The sequence below is a fragment of the Hippichthys cyanospilos genome, chromosome 14 (assembly GCF_059441005.1).
Source record: "Hippichthys cyanospilos isolate Australia breed blue-spotted pipefish chromosome 14, RoL_Hcya_1.0, whole genome shotgun sequence".
In the NCBI taxonomy this organism is placed as follows: Eukaryota; Metazoa; Chordata; class Actinopteri; order Syngnathiformes; family Syngnathidae; genus Hippichthys; species Hippichthys cyanospilos.
This window is the reverse complement of record NC_142382.1, coordinates 16,184,593-16,204,657: the sequence shown is the minus strand read 5'-3', so window position 1 is coordinate 16,204,657 and position 20,065 is coordinate 16,184,593. Positions and strand designations below refer to the sequence as shown.

Genomic DNA, 20,065 nt, shown 5'->3' with positions numbered 1-20,065 from the left:
CCACGTGTGGATGCTTGTGCACATGCGCAGGGACGCGTCAGGAATCCTTGCTGCGATTGGCTGCAATCAAAAAACAACTTCTGATTCTTAACTTGCCTTTAAAAAAGTTATTTTAACGTTTATTAGTATACATATATGGGGTGATGATTGCGTCACACAGAATAGCAGATGTCAAAAGCTGTATAAACTGGACGGGATCGGTGGGTGGCTGAATGGAGTTGTTCATTTCGATAGGCTTTCGCTCAATTGCAACACCGCTACCTGCTGGAAATTAATTGGAATTACAACAACTTGTCGCACGTTTGTGACGCAATCAACTTGCGTTTTAAGCATGGCGGCTTGCTCTTCCAGGATAAGTGTGATTCGCAGCACTGATGCTAACAAAATTGTTTATTTTTGATATTTTATCAAGGTATGTCGTTATAGATATTTTAAAATTACAATATTTAACTCATCTTTGGTTACAATAATTTTCGCATTGGCCTTTTAAATTTTAAATTGAAACCGTTTGCCGAAATGACAGTACGAATATCTTGTGCTGGACTTCTTTTGTTGTCCAGACTGGTACGTATTACCAAAATCTCCATAGGACACCACAGACACCGTTATACTTTTGTTACGTCGATTTCAATTAAATTGGAGATGAAAAAGTTCTCAACGGGCTGTGTGAAGTGTAGCAACAGTGACGGAGAGAGCGCAAAAACTAATCACCAAAACACCAAGCCGATAGCCAGCCAATCGCTGCTGTCCAGGAGAAGATCTTTGTCTCCACTCGAAAGAATAAGTACGCTACTTCCACAGGATGCATTGAGCTTTGAGGTGATGCAGCTGAGAGAACAGAACCAGCTTCATGAAGAGGAACCACGTATCCAAGAAGAACTGGGCTCCTCTCAGTCATTAGCCTCCGTGTCCGAACAAGAACAGAATTTGGGTTTAGACACAAAATGTGAAGCATCTTCTAAAGAATATAATTCAGACACACGCGTTGATGCGGCCAAACAGTTATACACACCTAAATCCCTGTTTAATGGAACACGATTGATGTCACCACCTCACCCACGAAAGACCACGCTTGCATACGGGGAGCTACTCGTTGCCGAGTATCGTAAGAAAGAGCATGTGGAGTTCAGGAAGATGTTTCAGCTTCAGACTGGAACACGTCTTGGAAGCAGCTGGGGGATAATCCTGCATGATGATATAGCTGGGCAGCCCGCAGGTCACTTCCAGACGACAAAGCGAGGGGTCCCCATCTTCATACGACGAGCTAGTTTGGAAGATTTTGTTCTGTATATGAAGAGGGGCCCTGCGATCTCCTACCCAAAGGTAATACCTATCCAAATCGAATGCGCAACACAATGTGTTACTTTTTCCTTCCATTTTATCAGTGGCGACTGGTCGTTGTGGTCAACATTGCACAGATGGCGTCTTGTCAATAGAGGGCGCTATGGTGTATTATGAGTTTTTCTCTAGTCATTCTGATTTTGTGACATTCCCATTCTGGTGCGCATACATTTTTCCACGTTAAAAGTTTGCCGTGCACGGGTCACAATGATCAGGATAATTATCAAGTTTCTGCAGAAATTTCTAATGAACTGATCATTTGAATCAGGTCCGTTGGAGAAGGGTCGCAGCAGAAACATGCTGCATAAGTGAAAGGCATGGGTGACTTTCGATTCAATAGATGAACGTGGCCTTGGCACTCCGATTGGAGATCTTTTCCAGACAAAATGCAGAACTGCACTAAGTCTGCTCACAGATTTGATGCCATCTGCTTCTATCACTCAGGATGCCAGTGCTATGCTGATGATGATGGACGTTACAGAGGGAGACAATGTGCTGGAGTCGGGCTCTGGGTCTGGGGCTATGTCTCTGTTTTTGTCTCGGGCAGGTATTCCCCCACTTCATTCGTCGTTTATATGATCGGATGTTAGCTTAGTTTAAATTGTGTTAGATTGATTTGATAGGTGGATGGACAGACACACAGACAGATCAGTGATTGTCAGTCCGGTTTGGAATACAAAATAATCACATATGTTCCACCTATCCAAATTAGATTATCGTAGAAAAAATGTTTTATTTCAATTTCAAGCAACTTCGTATGTTCTTCAAGCACGCAATGTACTTTATAGAGCTAGTCCATACATCATTCTCTAATATCATTTTGATTGGTTCTCATGTAATGTTCAAATACCTTGAGATAGTGAATACAAAGTTGTCATGGACAGTGTAAGCTATAATCATCAAAATTTCACGTATGAAAAAAAAAATAACAATATAACTTTGTGAGTGGTAAATCAATAATATTTAGTTTTCTGAGTTAATGAAATACATTTTAACAATATTCTACAATTTTCTAATTGAGTTTATTGAGGAGTACCTATACAATTCAATTATTGCTTTTTAGTGCAAAAATTTTAATGAAAATTTGAAGAAGTCTTTAAGCATTTAAAAAAAATAGTCTGCAATATTTTTAATGACTCATTAAAAGGATGCTAAAATTAACCATTTCAGCTGTAAAATTGTAAGTTTGTCCACACTTAATTTGAGAACGACCACAGCAAGTGGTAAAATGTGTTTTTAAGATACTATTATATGTAACCAACTATTTACTTATAAAATTATAGACAAAATATTAACTTTACTGTTGAATAAGTATCCCTTTTAAGTATACACATTTATTATATTACATTTAAGCGAATTGTAACTGCAAACCGAATTATATTAGAATGTCTTGCCAATACTTTAACAACTGAATGTATGTATTTTTTTAAGGAATAAAAACCTCATTTGTTGTTGATGAATACATTGTGACTAAGTTGCTCACGGTTGTTACTCCAAAAATAAGACTTTTTTTTTGTGGTATTTGGTCTAAAATGTTTGTCCCAGGGTGCTATAATGTTGACTAATTTTCCTCAGTGGGATCCAGGGGCAGTGTGCTGAGTATTGACATCAGGGAGGATCACCTCCGAAGAGCTATGCTGAACTACCAGCGCTGGAGGGCCTCATGGAGAGCTAGACAAGGGGAGGAATGGCCTGATAATGTACACTTCCATAACGCTGACCTTTGCACGGCTTCATCTCTTCTCGCCTGCCAGACATTTGATGCGGTAAGTGGTAAAGGTTAGAATTTGCAGCGGTGTTGTCAAAGCAGCACTGTGGGTGGCAGGTGTTTTGCTTATTGGATTTTGTCTATTGCAGGTTGCTCTTGATCTGATAAACCCACAGCTTGTTTTGCCCACTGTGATTCCGCATCTGCACCCCGGAGCTGTATGTGCTGTCTACCTCGCTAAGTGTGTATTCTTTTCCTCATAAAACATGTCGTTTCCATTATTTCTTTTTCACAAGCAAACCAATAGCCAACCGCCATAACAATAGGTGGCAGGATGAGTGGTATTTATATATTTTTTTTCTCTAAAAATTCTATCCAAAATAATGCACCCCATTCCCTATTTGCATAATTGTTGAGATAGTTTCACAGCTGTTATTCCGATTTGTTTGTACACAATCAACCTTGACATTTTTAATCAATTCTAGTTCACTGTTTGCATCTGACTCAATATTTTCTACACAGGTCACGCTTCGTTGACTATTTGTGTTCTTGAACCCACCCCCAACAGTATAACCCAAGTGACTGACCTGCTGGAAGGGGTTCGATGCACGGCGCTTCCTGTGCTGTGCGAACGCATTTTTGAGGTTCCCATCCGGGACTGGCTAGTTGGTCCCGCCATTCTGAAAGATGGGCGGTATTGCTCAAAGCAAGCGCCGAGCCTCAATGAAGCCCAGATAGAAGAGGAGACCACTTCAGATGAAGAGGAACAAGGTGACTTTACTATGTTTGTGTCTTATGAAATTCATGAATTGAAATTTGACTGTTTTAAGTTCCAGAAGAACATCCAGCCTTCGGGAGTATCCCATACATTGCCAGACCTCACCCACAACAGTTGAGCCACACAGGTTAGTTAGATCATGTCGGCAGCATTTTCATTAATGAATTTGTTTAAACTAGTGTTCATCTTAATTTCCAGCATTCCTGGTGAAACTGAGAAAGTTTGTGAGCTAGTTGCTTAGACTACGGCCAAGAAACTATTGTGGAGATGTAATATGTGTTCCTTTGTAATTATGAAATGTATAATAAAGAACTTGGCGAAAGGCTTTTGTATTGTATTGTTTGTTATGTTAATGCACGTCAAAATGCAGATTAAAATAATTTAAAAAAATAACCTTACTCTGGAGACCTTCAAAGGATGCAAGGATGAAACTGAAGAAAAGACAAAAAAATGAACTAAAACCACAATGGTGACACACTTGATAAGAATGTTATTTATACTATGAATGCCATTCTTCTAGGTTGAAAAAGCAATTTCTATCAGCTCCAAATTGTACAGCTTTGTCAATTAAAATCTCATAACTCTCCCTTTACATTTATTCCAGATTCAACAGTTGTTTGAAGAATTGTCTCTTGATGTCAGCAAATCAAAAAACTGTTGCAGGAGTACTCAGCCCAATTTAAGTTTTGCAAAATGCTGCTAGCAATTTCAAGCATAATTAAACGTACTGAATTTCAATTAGTCTTTATTAACAAATTAAAACTACAACGTATGATTGCCAAACGAGCAATTCTGCATGAATTCTGCCAAACATTTCAATAAAAGTATTTACAGAAGAAGTTAAATAAATAAATAAATACATAAATAAATAAAGAGCATTAAGTGGGATAAATACATTTTTCAACCATATTAATCAGTATTTTACTGACAACACGAATCTTGAATGCAAATCGATACGCCCTCTGAATTCTACAGTACATAGGAGTATTTGTAAGACTTTTGCTCCAGAGTAGAAATGCCCACATGGTGGGAGCTTTGAACAGCAAGATGGGAGCGACACTGATGCGATGACAGGCTGTATTATTGTTTATTGATCCAGTCCATGGAAGTGTCATTCATGGAGGAGTTGGAGGATGAATTGCCTACCAGAGAGAGAACAGAGAAATTTAAACTACTTGACTCTGGTATATCAAATACTGTAAAAAAGTAAAATCATAACTTTGGTAAATTATAATGCATCTGCTTTATCAAATGTCTAAAGTGTACACGGCTGTGTAATTAAAGTAGAGAGGGTTTCTGTTTTGTTTTTGTTTTTTTTTGGGGGGGGGTATAAAAGTTAATAGTTCAGCCAGCGATGTTATGGTTTCACACTGCAAAATGCCATGGGAACTAACCATAAAATAATACACATATTTCCTATCCATCTAAAAAAACAACATTTTGTCAACACTCATGTACTGAAAGTCAAAAGTGCATATGGGTTAATGTTGCGCCTATGAATAAATGCCACGCTGAATCCTGTTCAGGATCGAAACAAAGCTGGAACTATTTTGGCATAGTTTGGATGAGGTAAGGTGGAGTACAGCCTGGACTGGTAGTTTACTGTATGTAAATTATATTCAGTATCACGGCTAAGAATTCCCACCTTTAGGAGAAACTCAACCCCCACATTTTCTTTATAATATTATGTTCTATTTCTTTTTCAATTATTTACTTCTTTGTCTTCACGTCATTACATGGGTGCCACCCAGTGTTTAGACACTCCAGTGACAAACTAACATTTTATCTGCTTAAATTATACAAATAAATGTGATGAAATCACTTTATTTCAACTTTTAATACTCAATACTGTACAATAATTAGTTTTAGCTATATAAATTGACCCCTTATGTTTTCTCTTTTTACATCGCAGAGCACATTCAATCACCCTCAATGTATATCGTGCACTCTAAACACACTACATTTTGGCATTACGTTATAGAATCTACAGCGTTTCCTCGCCACTTTGCACTTCAGCTTTTGTGGCTTCCTTACTTTGTGTTTTTTTGTTGTTTTTATACTCAAAAGAACATCACTACAGCAGCGCCTAAACGACGTACTGCAATAACACTCCCACCCAACACTCCCATTTTGTGGAATTTGTTTACTGTGAGGGTTTTCTGATTCCCGTTAAATGTGGGGGGGGGGGTTACACAGAATTTTACAGTAAACAAAACCATAGACTGAGGCCCTAATTCTTACTATGCGAGTCGTACTACACGAGCCGCATAACACAACTACTTAGAGAGAATACCTACCAAACATCTCACAGCAGTGAGGAGAACACGGGGTGTTATCACAGATCTCAAGTCTCATCCTGCGAGTGGCAAAGGCACTGTGTGAAGTATTATCCAAATTTATCTGAGTACTTAGAGGCAGTATATTGTTGCCGCCTGGAAAAGAGGTGCTTCTGGATGCAGAAGAGTAGGGCAGCTGCTTATTGAATGTGCTCTTGTGATGACAGCGGACACAAGGGACAGGAGAGGCTGTTGGCCCTCGGGGAAGATAGCCTCCATCATTTCGCTTATAATGCCTGTGAGCGCCACCGTGTTGCTCTGAGCGCTCTCGTTTCCATATAAAGTGAGATGGCTGGATGGCCATCACCTGTAATTGCAGACACTGTCATCAGCTAGACACAAGGAAAGGGAAAGTGCTCAGGCTCCTTGGGCTGTGCTGGGGGTGAGGGGCAATTGACAGAACTTATGGTGTGACACCAAAGTAAAAGTAGTTCCTGGAAATTTTCAGACAGAAACATCATTTATGGGTCTGAACGGTCAATTCTATTAGTTTACCTCCTCACAGCAGCACCTGCTAACAGCCGCTCTGAACTTGGTGCGCACCCAAAGCTTGTCCTTCTGCTTGAGGAATTGTTTGTACTTCTTCCTCCAGGTTTCACCCAACGCCCAAGGAAAAATCTCATATTTGCTCTCCTCCTCTTCTTCCTCCATGGTGTTGGCAAGATACCTACAGTGTAAACATGAGCAGATTTTAGGGCTTCCAGCAAGCTAAGAAACAATGTATTGGTGATAAGATTGTGGCATGTAGCTCATGCAGTCAAATCAGAAGGTCATTTTGAGACAACAGTCAAAATATTGATGCAAATGAAAATCTTAAAAACAATCTTTTTTAACAAAATACCATGCTTCCAATCACGTTGTAGGACAGCACAATGTGTGTGTGTATATATACTGTATATATATATATATATATATATATATATATATATATATATATATATATATATATATATATATATATATATATATATATATATATATATATATATATATAGTTATGATTACATTTTATATAGAATTGCATGATTATACTGTATCTGAGTTTGACCTACATCAGCATCCAATAGGTAAACATTATCCAAGGTTGAATTTCTGAAAATACATAAACTTTAAAAAAAAAATCACATTTCATATAGCATGTCTGCCCAGTCATGCAGCCCTCCACTGTATATTGCATTCATAGTTTTTAATGTCAATATGTACAGTACAATATAATTTATGTTGTGTTACTTTTGTGGACATTAAGTAGCTGGCCACCTGAATGTTTGTGGGAAAACAAACATACCAACTATGTACGAATTTATCAGTCTTGCTTACCCATCTCACACCAATTTCGACGAGCCGACTACTATATTCTATACGTATAATGCATTTACAGGCAAAATAATTACTTGTGCAGGTGTACCCAATGTAATGTCTGAAGACTGTACATTTTCTGTCAACTTACAGTGCAATGAAGAAGTTATTCTTGGTGTATTCTGCAATGGTCAAACATGACCTTTTGAAGTAGACAAAAACCATTGCCAGAAGATACTGAAAATCAGATTTCCAAAGTTGGGTTAGCATGCAAACACAATTCTCTTTTTTTCTCAGTAAAGTTAAAGTTTACCTTGTCTGTCATTTTACAACAGGAGTCCATTATCAAAAAATCATGGATTAGGTCATCATCTGACAGAAAGTGCATTATGATTAATTTGAAGATAGTTTGAAAATTATGCAATGAATAGCAATGTTGATTTTTCTCACTAAAAAGGTTGAAGTACGATGTCAGTTCCTCTTGCTTAACGATCATGGTTGGTTGCAGAGCCATCCTATGATTATACACCCCATTCCTGCTGCAGCCTTTTGATGGACACTGTTCTTCCTGGTAGTTTCTGGCCTGAAAGGGGTACTGTCTGGATGTTACCCCGCAGGTAGTGAGTGTTTGGCACCACTGGGCTTTCCGTTTCATCATGCTCCAGTGACTGTCAGGGTCCCTCGAAATTTAAGGCAGTCTGGTGTGATGAGAAGAAATCTATGACGTTTCCATGAGCATCGGCGCAGTAAGTATCATTCAAATTCACTAATGACGAAAAGTAAAAAAGCTGGCAGTGGTGACCCTAAAAACCGCAATTATTTTCTGCCTGCACAATAGGACTGTTGTGTGACGTTGGCTGCCGCTAAGCAAATAGCGGGGGGGAAAAAATGAAATGTCAATGTATTTTACTTAGACAAAAGGCGAAATGAGCGGAATATTGGTGTTTGGCCCGCGTTCCACCGCTCCAAGGTCCCAATGCGTTCTCCTCGCCGCCCCTCATGCATTCTGCGATTTACGGTTAATTTGAATAGCACCACCAGGAACGCTCTCCCCGAAGTTGTATAAGCAAAATTATTACACGTCAGTGAAAAGCTAACGTTAACTTGAAGCTAACCAGAAACTCCAGGTGTATGTTCCCGTTTAGTATTCGATAGTGATATATTACAGTTACAAGAAATATAAGTTAATACAAATAACCTCTGTGAGCCGAACGGAAAAATGAAGGTTTGTCGAGCAAATCTTGTCAGCAGCCACTTCCGAATAGCTATGCATCCGTGTTCGCGCCATATTGGACGCAATCTTTGCTTTACCTAACCTTCGATTCGTCATACACGTCACACCCATTGAAAAATAAAATGAAAATATTGTATTGACAGGGGAAAAAGTTGGTTTCAAAATGTACGTTTCAGTTCAAAAGCTTAGTATAAGACAAATGTACTTTCAAAAAAATCCCGCCTTTTATTTTAGGGTATTTACATATAACTGGAACTCATCAGGACAGAACACCTTTCGTATGAAGCCACCCAATTCTCTAGTGAACAAAAACTGTTAAATCTGATATTAAATTGTCTTAAAATTAATGACATTTAAAATTCGTTGGCATAACCCTTGCAGGCAATATTGGTAGCAAGTCTGCGTACAAGCGACTGGTAAACCTCCACCAAAGCGATATAAAGGACAAATTATGGAGAAACAAACAATGTGCTTATGATCCAAAACATACACGTTTATCTGTGAAGCAAGGTGGAGGTAAAGTCATCGCTTGGGTTTGCAAGACAGCTTCTGTAACATGCCCAATAGTTTTAATTGACAATGTAATGCATGATAGGAATCACAGAACGATTTCAAAACCACTACTTAACATTTGTTTTCTGGTAATTTGCAGAAAAAAATGCAACAAAACGAATAGTGAGAAGCTTTATTGTGCGACAAAAAAATGCCAACACACTGCAAAAACAAAACAAAAAACAAAAAAAAGAGGGGAAAGTGCCTTCCTGAAACCGGCTTCAGTAAATTGCTGGAAAAGTTTTTAAAATAAAGAATTCAACAGTCTGGTGAAGTCAGTATACTCTATTGCATGTTTGACAGGGCTATTGCAAGTAAGGGTTATGATGACAATTGTTATTGACTTTATGCAAATGTATTAATATTATTTTCAATAATTTTGCTCATTTGAAAATTGGGTATCTTCAAACAAAAGATGCTCTGTCCTGTTTTTCAAAACATGTGGATGGAAATTCTATGAAATAAAAAATGGAATCTTGAACATTTTTCTCAAGGTTGTCTTTTGATATGAATCCTGAATGACTTCAGTATAAACAAAAAAAACATGGAATCAACTTTGCAGATACCTTTGGAAGAGAATCTAGTTAGAATCAAACCCAACCTGATGCTCGTCCACACAGAACAACACACATATACATCTTAACAATCATGTTATAACTTATGAAAGGGCACCAAGAATCAAGCTAAGATAAACATAATTTCAGCTGTCTCTGCAACCTTTCTCTTCAAGAGGATCGTGCATATGCTCGCACATGCACATGACTGTGAGAGAGGCAGGCTACACACCAAACTGGTCACCAGTCAGACGCTAAGTACATACAGACAAAAAAAAACAAAATCAAATTGTCACCCCTACAGCCAATTCAGACTCTTCAAATAAGCTATTATGTATACTTTTGGAATGTGGATTGAAATAAAAAATGTACAAACTACACGCAGGCAGACCAGATGGGAGTTGAACCCACAATGCTTGAACTGGAAGGCAGATGTGCTAGCCAATCCAATGTTTCTAATTGTATTGTTATAAGTGTTGTATATAAATGTATAAATAGTGTGTTTTCCATGTAGCCACTATTTTTCTAGTGCACAGAGAGTATCAAGAAGTACTTTGGGAAAGTCCTCCCATCCATTTTGTATACCACGTCTCTTCATTTGAGTCATGATGTGCTGCAGCCTTTCCCAGCTGACTTTGCGCAAGAGGCGGGGCATATGCTATCAATGATCACCAGCCAATCACAGGACATTGAGGAGAATACTTACAGGTAGATGGTGTAGCCTCTGTCACGACCTCTTGCACTTCCTACCCTCTCCCAGACTCTGTAGAGCACTGCATCAGAACCACATGATTTACTCTTTAACACCTTCTAATACAAGGGAACAATATAATCACTTTTCCATGATTTTAATGATCCAGCCGTCCCATCATGAACATAACCACTTAGCTGCACAAGGCTATTATTTACAAAATTACCGTGACATTTATCCACTTGTTAAATATGTTAGATTTTGATTACAGTACATGTGTGTTAAATGTGTCCATTTTATACAAGTGTAACTGCAGCAAAAGGCTACTCCCTGGCTACACTTTCCGTAAGTGCCAGTATTTGTTAGTTAGAAAACATTGTCTTGATTTCACTCTGCAATGTTTTCAGTCTGACTGATATACTATTTGTGCCCGCTATAAAAAGCTAGCTGAGGCCAACCCTCATTACCTAAATGAGCTTATGTGCTTACAAGTAGGGGAGTTTTATATGGTTTAACGTGACATATGTACTTGCTGAGGGGTTCACTGAAAGCCTCACTAATCCTTTCAGCTGCGTGTCCTTTGTCAGACACACAGAGATGTGTTTGAGTGTATGCAACATGAAATTTCTACAAAAATGACCGGCAAGCTGTGGATTTATATTTTTCCTACTATTTCCTATTACCTGGACGGGGTATGTCAAAATGGCTTTATCAACATTTTGGTTTGGTTGCATCCTCAATGGAAAGTGCACTCATCAGACTTAACTATCTCTGCTATCTGAAGGAAATCGATACAGTGGATGGCTAAGAACCTTGGATATTTTTGTATCATTCACCTTTCAATCTACTGCTGCGACATGTAGGTTATCAAGATGATGTGCGTGTAAGCGGATTATTCTAAATATCCAGAATGGGATGTTCACCATCCAAAGGTAACAATTTAGTGACTTTGGGCTCTTTGAAGAGGGGAAGAATGTTGCCCCCTGCACCAGAAAAGCAGCCCAAAGAAGCTCATTTTACAGTGGGATATAACCATAAGTGTACTGGAGCTACTGAGGGTAATACGAAAGACAGAAAGACAAATGGACAACAGGTATGTCAAAGTGATGTAAATATGCCGTCACAAGAAGATAAGCATGCAACCTTGCCTTCCCCGGAGGTAATTAACACGGATAAATCCAAGAGTCAAAGAATGGACAACATCACACTGATGCAGAAAAAAGACAAAAACAGGGACAGGCAGGAAGAAACAGAAAAAAAGTTGGGGAAAAAAGCAAGAAAAAGTTCCAGAGGTATGAAAGTGCTGAAAAAGAAAGAAAAGGAAATGCCAAAAATTGATTTCCCAGACCCTCTGGTAAAAGCACATGAAGCTGCGTATGCATTTTTAAATCCCAGCATAAACAAATATGATGTTATACTTGGTCTGCTGGAACAAGCAACTCAAACTCAAACATTTCTGCAACCAATGGTTTCTTTTATGGCTTTGCGTTTTGAAGAAATAATTAGAGCACTGGAAGATATTGTTGATGAAGGAGAAAAAATGCTCAAACAAAATGGAGAACATCTTGCTTGGCCCAGTCAAATGAAAAACCTCTCATCTGCTACACCTTTAAAATCTGGCTTAGCTATTGAACACCCCCCAGATTTGTTGCAGCAGCTGCTTCAATACACTACACAGAGAATGCAGAATGTTAGTCAGACATTTGGAGGAATTGGGGACTCTGCCCTCGAGGAAGCCGTGGAATACTTTTCTTCAGTCGCAGAACTTTTAGAGGAGAAACTAAAAGTCAAACGTATAGTTGAGACAAGGATAATGCGAGTCATATCTCGCATTGAATTGGCATCTCTTTGGAAACCTGGGCCTGAGGACTCTGCTCTCTTTAGTGAGGACAGCGGTATTGGAGCTGAGAGTGAATCTCTTGCTGGATCGGAAAAGCACCATAGACGTGTGAGTTGTGAATCTTGTGGAACAAATAGAACTGCTCCTTTCAGTCCCATGGAATATACATCCACGACTGGAGAATCAGTGAAAAATCTTACACATGAAATGAGTCCAAGTGTTTCACTCACTTCATTGAACTCATTAGCTTCTATTTGCACAATGATGGCCAATGTACAAGGGGACTCATTCTTAGGATCAGGTTCTTTAGATGATGGTGAGGAAGATGATGATGATGAGAATTATAATATGGACAAGGAAACTAAAAAGGGTCCAGTAGGGACTGGAAAACAATCATATTCTGAGCAAAAGAAGCCACAGCGTTTGCCCACCAAGCGCATAGAAAATTCTAAAAACATAGAAATGACTATCAAAATGAAAAATGCCATAAGTGGCAAAATACAGTTTGTTCACCCACCAAGTCCTGGTGCCAATCCAAAAGTAGCAAGCAGTCCAAAAACCGGTGGTGGCCAATGGGATAATGAAAAGGGACCATCTCTAAAAAGATCTCAAACAACTGCTCGGAGAAATGGAGCTAAAACAACCCCATTGCCTAAAGAGAGACGTTCCCGTTCAGCGGAATCCTTGCGAGGCAAAGGGGAGGACCCTACTTTGCTTGCGCTGGAAAGGTCTCCGAAAAAAGTAGGCCAAAGATGGCAGAGATTGAATAAAAACAAGGACATTCCGAAGGGAAACTCAAAGGTCATATCATGTAAACAAAGCCAGAGAGCTTCACAAGCGGATTCCCCAAAAATAAGTCAAAAACACCCTTCTTTGGAGAAGGATGGCAACCTACGTGAAAGGGTACCCCAAATGAAGAGCATGGCCAAAACCTTGAGAGAAACAACTAATACAGAGGAAGATGATAAGCAGAAAGATAAGGACCCATTGTCAGGCCTTGTCAAAGCAACACCACCTCCCAGCCCTCCTTTGTCACCAAGACCATCCTCAGGCCTGTACAGAGGCAGGAATTCTGTCAAAAAACTCATTGATACCTTCAGTCAAGGGATAGAAGACATGGACAGCCCTAAAGTTCTGGGACCACTTAGAGGTGTGCGGAAGTGTGGTGTTCCAGTGTTACCAGGTTTAGGAAATGTCACGGGTTTCCTCAACACTGGAAAACTTAGCTGTAGATCTCTAAGTAATGCATGTGAAAAGACTGATTATTTAGACCTGGATAGTCTTCCTCCACCCCCATTAGAAGTGTTAATGGACAATTCATTTGAAAGTTCCCTTCCAGGCAGTGGACCAGCTGAAGGGGTAACGCAATCAGTAAAGTCCCCCATGGTAAAAAGGGGTGGTCCGTCACAGCGACTACGGGCATCAGTTCAACCTGGGTCGGTTTTACCTAGCAAAGGAGGAGTGCCTCAGTGTTCTAAGGGAGTTTTTCCTGTTAAAGGGGATTATCAAGCCAAGACAAGTGTCAGTCAACTGGATGTTAAAACAGAGACTGATTATATTAAAGAAGATAAATCCTCTCTGTTGCAGCGAGTCAGAAGAAACAGGTATCGAAAACAGTCTTCAGATTCACATTCTGAGACATTTTTGACAAATAAAGCAGCATGCCAATCAGACAGTCAAGAGGACTCAACAACAATACAGGAGAATGACAACCTCTTCATGCCTGGATTAAACATTGCAGACTCTCAAGTGCCTCCCTCATCTGAAACCAGTAGTCATTCACCTACCACTTCCTTGCTGTCCAAGGGGCGAATTTTGCCATCTACTCCTTTGACTTCAAAGTGTTCACATAGAAGACTTCCTAGTCCTCTCAATTTAAAAAAATCACCAACACCACCTGCTTCAGCTAGTCCCTCAGTTAACAGGAAACTCACTACTCCACCAGGTCAAAAGAACCTCCCCAGCTCACCAGCTTTGAGGAAGAACATCCTAAACTCCACATACCCTTTAAAAGCACCGTCTCCACCGGCTTCACCAAAAGTGCAACGATGGTCAAGAGAAAGCAGCGTTGAAGAATCTCCACGGTCGACTAGTAATGCACGTTCTGTTTTCTGCCCGATATCTCCATCCTTGTTTGAGGCCCAGCCCTGTATAGCTTCTCAACTGTCTCAAGTCTGGGCTACTATCGGTGGGTCTTTTCTCTCAAATATCCGTGGGAAGCGTGGAAGGTGTTCCGTGTCACTCCAAGGACCAAGACCTTTTATTCGTCGAAGTCTTTCGGAACGAAGACCAAGTTTGAACCTTGCACCTCAATCCCCAGTCCTCTCAGTGGCTGAGACCTGTGGAAGCGAGCCTGCAATAAGCACAAAGGTGCAAGGGTGAGATTTAATTATATTTTATTCAAATTACCTCAGCACAGGCCTTCCTTTATGAAGTTTTTATGAACTCACTTTCAAGTCCAGAAATATTATTGGTAGGTTCAATTAAGACTTCAAATTGTTCAAATAAGTAAATGTGTAAATATAAGTTTGTCAGTATGTGCCCCGTTTTTTAGTTGATTCGGGATGGGAATCAAACATTTAATTTTGACAAGTAATCCGATAAGTGTTTGCTTGCTTTATGACTCCTAATAACAACCTGTGTAACAACCTAAGTTAATTTCAGCACCACATAATCACCTCTATTTTACAGTATACTATAACTATAACCCTCTGTCATTTGGATAAACATGTTGCCATGTGTGGATTCAGGATAACTGTTGCTATAGTTTTCTCATTACGTTATGTCGTCCTTATGCCTCACTCTCCAAGCGTGGCCAGTCAACACAATCTTAATCCACCTGTCGCATGGGTGTAACAGTTGGATTGAGTGTAAATCAATTAGTCATTTCTAACAAAGTGGGCCATGGGGATGAAAGGCTAGAGAGCTGACTATTACTGTTACACTGTTAATTCTTGTTCATTCTTGCGGAATTTGATCAACAGTTTGTGCAGTGTATGTCACCAAACCTAACTATTTGAGAGCCTTAAGAGGAGCAGCAGCCAGGAGGTTAGCAACCAGAGCTCTCTGGTTAGTGTACCTGCCTGTCACTAACATTGCATTGTCTCAAATTTTAGAAGTATAATACCACCTAGGGATGTTCCGATCTCATCCAAAATCGGGCACTGTCACGTAATTTCCAGGTGACCAAAATCGGGTAGAAATGATTTAACCCTCCTGTTATGTTAGTTTGCAAGGAACAACAATAAAGTCTCTGGGTCACTGTGAACTGGGATTTGTTTAGGTTTCCAAACGTATCTGAAATGCATTCAATCCAAATTCAATGAGTTGTGTCTTAAGTTATTTTATCAGAAACAGCAATATTGTCTCTGGGTCAATATGACCTGGAGATGTGTTGAATTATGCAAAAGTGTCAGCAACTTTTTTGTGCATGTTATCCTACTCACTAACAAATTTTGCGATTTCTGTTTTCTTTTTCTTCAGGAATAGTGGTAATTATATGCGGGCCCTGTGGGTCATTCTGACCCATGTTTAGTATAATTATTAAGGAATGTGTTTGCAAAGGCATGAACAAAAATGTGTGCAAATGCCATTTCTGTCGGATATGTTGGTTATACATTATAAGCCTTGTTAAAAATAAACATTTTCTGTAATATTCAAATGGATCTGTTTGACCCGCAAAACAATAGGAGGGTTAATTTGTGTTTGTTATTTCATTAATAATAATACAATCATTAATATTATTTGTTGAAGTAGTATATTGTTATTAAAAATCAACAAATCAATAAATTAATACAGGGGCACACAGATATTGCCAAAAGAAAATATTAATTCCAGGGTTTATAGTGTTGTGATATAACCGGAAAGACCCAATGTAAAAATAGCCAGTTGGGCAACGCATTGGTAAATGCACGAACGTTAAGTGGGTGCTAATTCAAAACAACGGCAGTGTGGAAATAGTACGTGTGCAAAATGAGCATTTCATGTGGATGAACGAATCGAGCTGCTTTTAATATAACTAGTTAAATATGCCTCCTGAAAAACTAACAATCAGTGCTACTCTGAGGTACAGACACTCAGCCAACCAATTCTGAAACAAACTTTGCAGAGCAAAGAAAAAAATAATGCACAAAGGCAGTGAAAAAGCCCCCCAAAAAAATCACAAACAAAATACTGTAGCTCAGTTCATCGCGGTGGTTGGCCAACATTTGTCCATGGAAGAGAACATTGACTTTCGCTGTCTTATGGAACAAATGGAGCCACGGTAGGACCTTCTCAACATTATTTCAGTTACAGCTACATTGGCTCTTCACAACAACATTTAGACTTTGTCTATGTGTCCCATATCACTTTTCAACCTCACAATACTGTGAGTTGATGCTATTTCAATTTGCAGCATGTTCTTAACCTCCCAATACTGTGGGTTGATACTAGTTTTAATTTGCAGTGTGTAACTTTACATGCTTTCATGGATCACTTTCAGCAAAGCTTTGAGGCAATAGAATCAAAGTTTAGCACTTGAGGTGTTCAAATCTTTTTTTTTTTGTTGTTGTTCATGCAACAGGTTGAATTCATAGTATTTTATGCGACAGGTTGAATTTATAATACTTTATTGTTAATATTATTATTTATGTATAATGTATTAGATAAGTAACTATATTATTTAGACATGCACCATCAATGTGCAATAACAAAGATTAAATTGTTTCACTTTGTTGAACCATTGCTCCACCAAGCCAAGTTCGTTAAAAAAAGACTCGTTAAAAAAAAAGACAACGTGGATGCACAGTAGAATTGCTCCACAACGAAGTCACGTTTGCAGCCAGAATTTTTTCCCAACAGATTTTCCACTATAGAAAATCTATGTATTAGATGTAAACATAAAAAAGATGTGCAATCAACAATCTGACTTAAGTTAAAAACAAAACCATCCAAGAAAGAAAGAAAGAAAGAAATGGCCACATGTACAATAAACATTCTTTCTAATACTTACATTAATTTCTTGCACAATGTCTTTCCCTTTGCGCCATCCATCTTTCATCCTTATTACTTTTATCCTGTCTTCAAGCGTTAAACTCAGTTCAAGCTTGAGTTCCGCCCGTAAAAATGACGTGTTTTCGGCAACCACGCCCCTCCGCGCGGAACCAACTTTTAGCAACACGTACCTTCCGCTATTTCTTTACGAGCAAAAAACATGGCGGACGAACGATTGATTATCGAAGTTCGCTGGTGCAAACTCCTTAATGATTCAGCTGAAATGGACTAGCGTAACCTAAATACCGGAAACTACTCCTGGCAAGTACCACGTTGGGGAGAGATTACGAGTGTTAAAAAAAATGTCGCAAGAATTGCAAGAAATGAAATCTTTTGATTCTACTGGGAGCGCTACCACTTTTATTGAGCAGTGTTGTTTGTATGCTATAGTTTCCATTTACTGCCACCTATAGTATGGGAGAATATCGTCTGCGGGGAAGCAGCACTGAGTACTAAGTGCGACAAAACGCGTGCTGGCGCGTCAAACATAAACCGAGCTACTTTCAGCCAGTTGCATTCTCTGAATTTCAGAGCAAGGCAAATGCAAAGAAAAACAATTCGTATTATGCAACAGGGCGATTTAACATTGTAGGCGGAAGTAATAAAGAGGGAAAGGCTTCAATGCTTAGATTTTTTTCACACTGAGGCTTTTTTTTGCACATGCATCGTAGAGGAGTTTTACTGCACTTTTATATTTTCCTCAATATATTGCCATGGTATCAGATCTGGACCCTGTTTTGGCAGATTCTCAAAGCAGGTGACTTGGACTCAGGTCCCATAAAATTGGGACACCCTCCTAATACTGCCATCTAAGAGCCGCCTGGAGCCTGGCAGTGTGTTTGATAAATATATATCCAAAAGATCAGGGTGAAATGCACCTTTCCCCTAAAGTCAGATGGGATAGGCTCCAACTCCCTCATGACCCTGAACAGAATAAGCAGCATTAAAAAATGATAAATAAATGTATATGAATCGATAAGTAATCATTAAGATAAGACATACTGTGAATGTAATTGTGTTTACAGTTTTATGGATTGCCATCCCTATAAAATATTAGTCTATTACGCTGCTCCCCTAGTCACTTGAATAGCATTATATTACAAAGAAATATAGTCATCCATGACATACACATGCACTATGCAAAATTCACACCTAATGTATTATATAGGTCCAAAAGTATAGAGTAAATATGCTATTCAGGTATTATATGAGCATAGAAGATTGAAAAGGAAAAAAAATCTGTCTTGTAAATTTCACTCTTTAAATCCTTGTTGACATGTATTTTCTTTTAAACTGCTGACATGAAAACTCAAAAGACATTACAAAAAAGACAAAGCACCACCCCCAATTCAAATCTAATGTTGCAATGATATACATATTTTCCTCTTGTTCTAGGCTCAATGATGAACTCGCCAGAAAAGAGGAATCATGGAGTAGCCAATTAGATCTCCAAGCAACACCACGTTCTGCTTCCTACCCAGATCTTTATGTTGTTGGACAGGCCTTGCACAGAGACTAAATTAGCCAATGAAGTGCCAGTGGGATTATGGATTAACAGGTTTTAGAAAGGATTTAAAACGATGGTGCTTCCCTGGTATGAGAGGAGTGACTAATTCTATTCACCTTGTGTGTAGTGCAATACTTTGGCAATATTCATAAAGGTTGATGTTTGTGCGTGGAGGGGGGGGGGGGGCATTATATTAATTTTAGCTTTTAATACAGGACCAACTGTTTCATAAATCCAATGTAAATTCAACTTTTACATTTTGAAAAAAAACAGTTAACAATAGTGTTTGAATATTTAATGGAAATTGGAGATTGTCTTGAAATGTTTGCCATAGCAGAATCAAGATTTGTATTGTTCATTTTGAGATTTTTTTTCTACAGTGTTTATCAATAAAAGTGTGCATAACCAGTTTGATGCACTTAATTTCATACTTCTGCTCAACTATGCATATTTGCATTATCCAGATTAATCATTTTAAACATCAACATTATTACTTAAATACTTGCAAGTTAATTACTTTCAATCACATACGTAATGTGTAGTGGCATGGCGGACAACTGGTTAGCACAGCCCCCTCACAGGGCTTTGACCTTCCTGTGTGGGGTTTGCAAGTATTCCCCATGCCTGTGTCAGTCTCCAGTTTACTCCCTCATTCCAGAATCATGTGGCATATATTAGTGCTGTCAAAGGATGACATTTTTTTGGAAAACTATTTTCTGTGGAGTCTGTCACAGCTATTTCCTTGAATAACATCTTGGATTTATCCTTAAATTTATATATATATATATATGTATATATATATATATATATATATATATATATATATATATATATATATATATATATATATATATATATATATATATATATATATATATATATATATATATACCATGATTTTATTGGTCCGACCCACTTTGGAATAGCTTTTTCTCCATAGTCCAAGTTTTAGTTGAAAAAACCCAAGTGCATCAATGTGCCTGAAATAAAAAGATGCCGATTCTTATTACACTTCACGTGGCAAAAACAAATACTTTTCACTCTGCTCATCCGCGCCCTCCCCAGGGGTGCCTGCCCCACTCTTTTAGAAACACTTCTATATTCAAGAGAGTTTTATTGTCCTGGCCCTCAGGCTCCTGTAGGGGCTACATGATTGCAGCAGTTCAAACAGATCATTTTGTGGGTGTGTCTTGT

The 20,065-nt window shown here is 38.7% G+C and overlaps 3 protein-coding genes across 9 annotated transcripts; 2 read left to right on the top strand and 1 right to left on the bottom strand.

Moving 5' to 3' along the window:
* Positions 1-311: 311 nt before the first annotated feature.
* On the top strand, positions 312-4,151 carry trmt61b (tRNA methyltransferase 61B). Of its 5 annotated transcripts, none has more exons than XM_088432407.1 (7): positions 312-412; positions 802-1,323; positions 1,786-1,888; positions 2,917-3,107; positions 3,199-3,290; positions 3,618-3,954; positions 4,026-4,151. In XM_088432407.1, exons 2-6 carry the CDS (start codon positions 823-825, stop codon positions 3,943-3,945), a joined length of 1,215 nt encoding a protein of 404 aa, XP_088288533.1. In that variant the 5' UTR covers positions 312-412; positions 802-822; the 3' UTR covers positions 3,946-3,954; positions 4,026-4,151. The 5 variants fall into 5 exon arrangements, with proteins under 5 accessions (XP_088288533.1, XP_088288531.1, XP_088288530.1 ...); XM_088432405.1 differs by having other exon boundaries at positions 324-1,323; positions 3,618-3,820; positions 3,886-3,954; XM_088432404.1 differs by having other exon boundaries at positions 324-1,323; positions 3,618-3,820; positions 3,880-3,954.
* Positions 4,152-4,468: 317 nt separating this feature from the next.
* Positions 4,469-17,452, bottom strand: spdya (speedy/RINGO cell cycle regulator family member A). Of its 2 annotated transcripts, XM_088433561.1 has the most exons (8): positions 17,324-17,452; positions 10,506-10,572; positions 7,910-8,157; positions 7,773-7,831; positions 7,611-7,696; positions 6,659-6,830; positions 6,125-6,470; positions 4,469-4,969 (listed from the first exon to the last, which is right to left on the bottom strand). In XM_088433561.1, the coding sequence occupies exons 3-8, from the start codon at positions 8,115-8,117 to the stop codon at positions 4,908-4,910; spliced, it is 933 nt and encodes a 310-aa protein (XP_088289687.1). In that variant the 5' UTR covers positions 8,118-8,157; positions 10,506-10,572; positions 17,324-17,452; the 3' UTR covers positions 4,469-4,907. The 2 variants fall into 2 exon arrangements, with proteins under 2 accessions (XP_088289687.1, XP_088289686.1); XM_088433560.1 differs by lacking the exons at positions 10,506-10,572; positions 17,324-17,452 and adding an exon at positions 8,658-8,818 and having other exon boundaries at positions 4,474-4,969.
* Positions 11,053-19,280, top strand: pcare1 (photoreceptor cilium actin regulator 1). 2 transcript variants are annotated; one of them, XM_088433559.1, is made up of 2 exons: positions 11,053-14,700; positions 18,760-19,280. In XM_088433559.1, the coding sequence occupies exons 1-2, from the start codon at positions 11,401-11,403 to the stop codon at positions 18,766-18,768; spliced, it is 3,309 nt and encodes a 1,102-aa protein (XP_088289685.1). In that variant the 5' UTR covers positions 11,053-11,400; the 3' UTR covers positions 18,769-19,280. The 2 variants fall into 2 exon arrangements, with proteins under 2 accessions (XP_088289685.1, XP_088289684.1); XM_088433558.1 differs by having other exon boundaries at positions 11,055-14,708.
* The last annotated feature ends 785 nt before the right edge of the window (positions 19,281-20,065 follow it).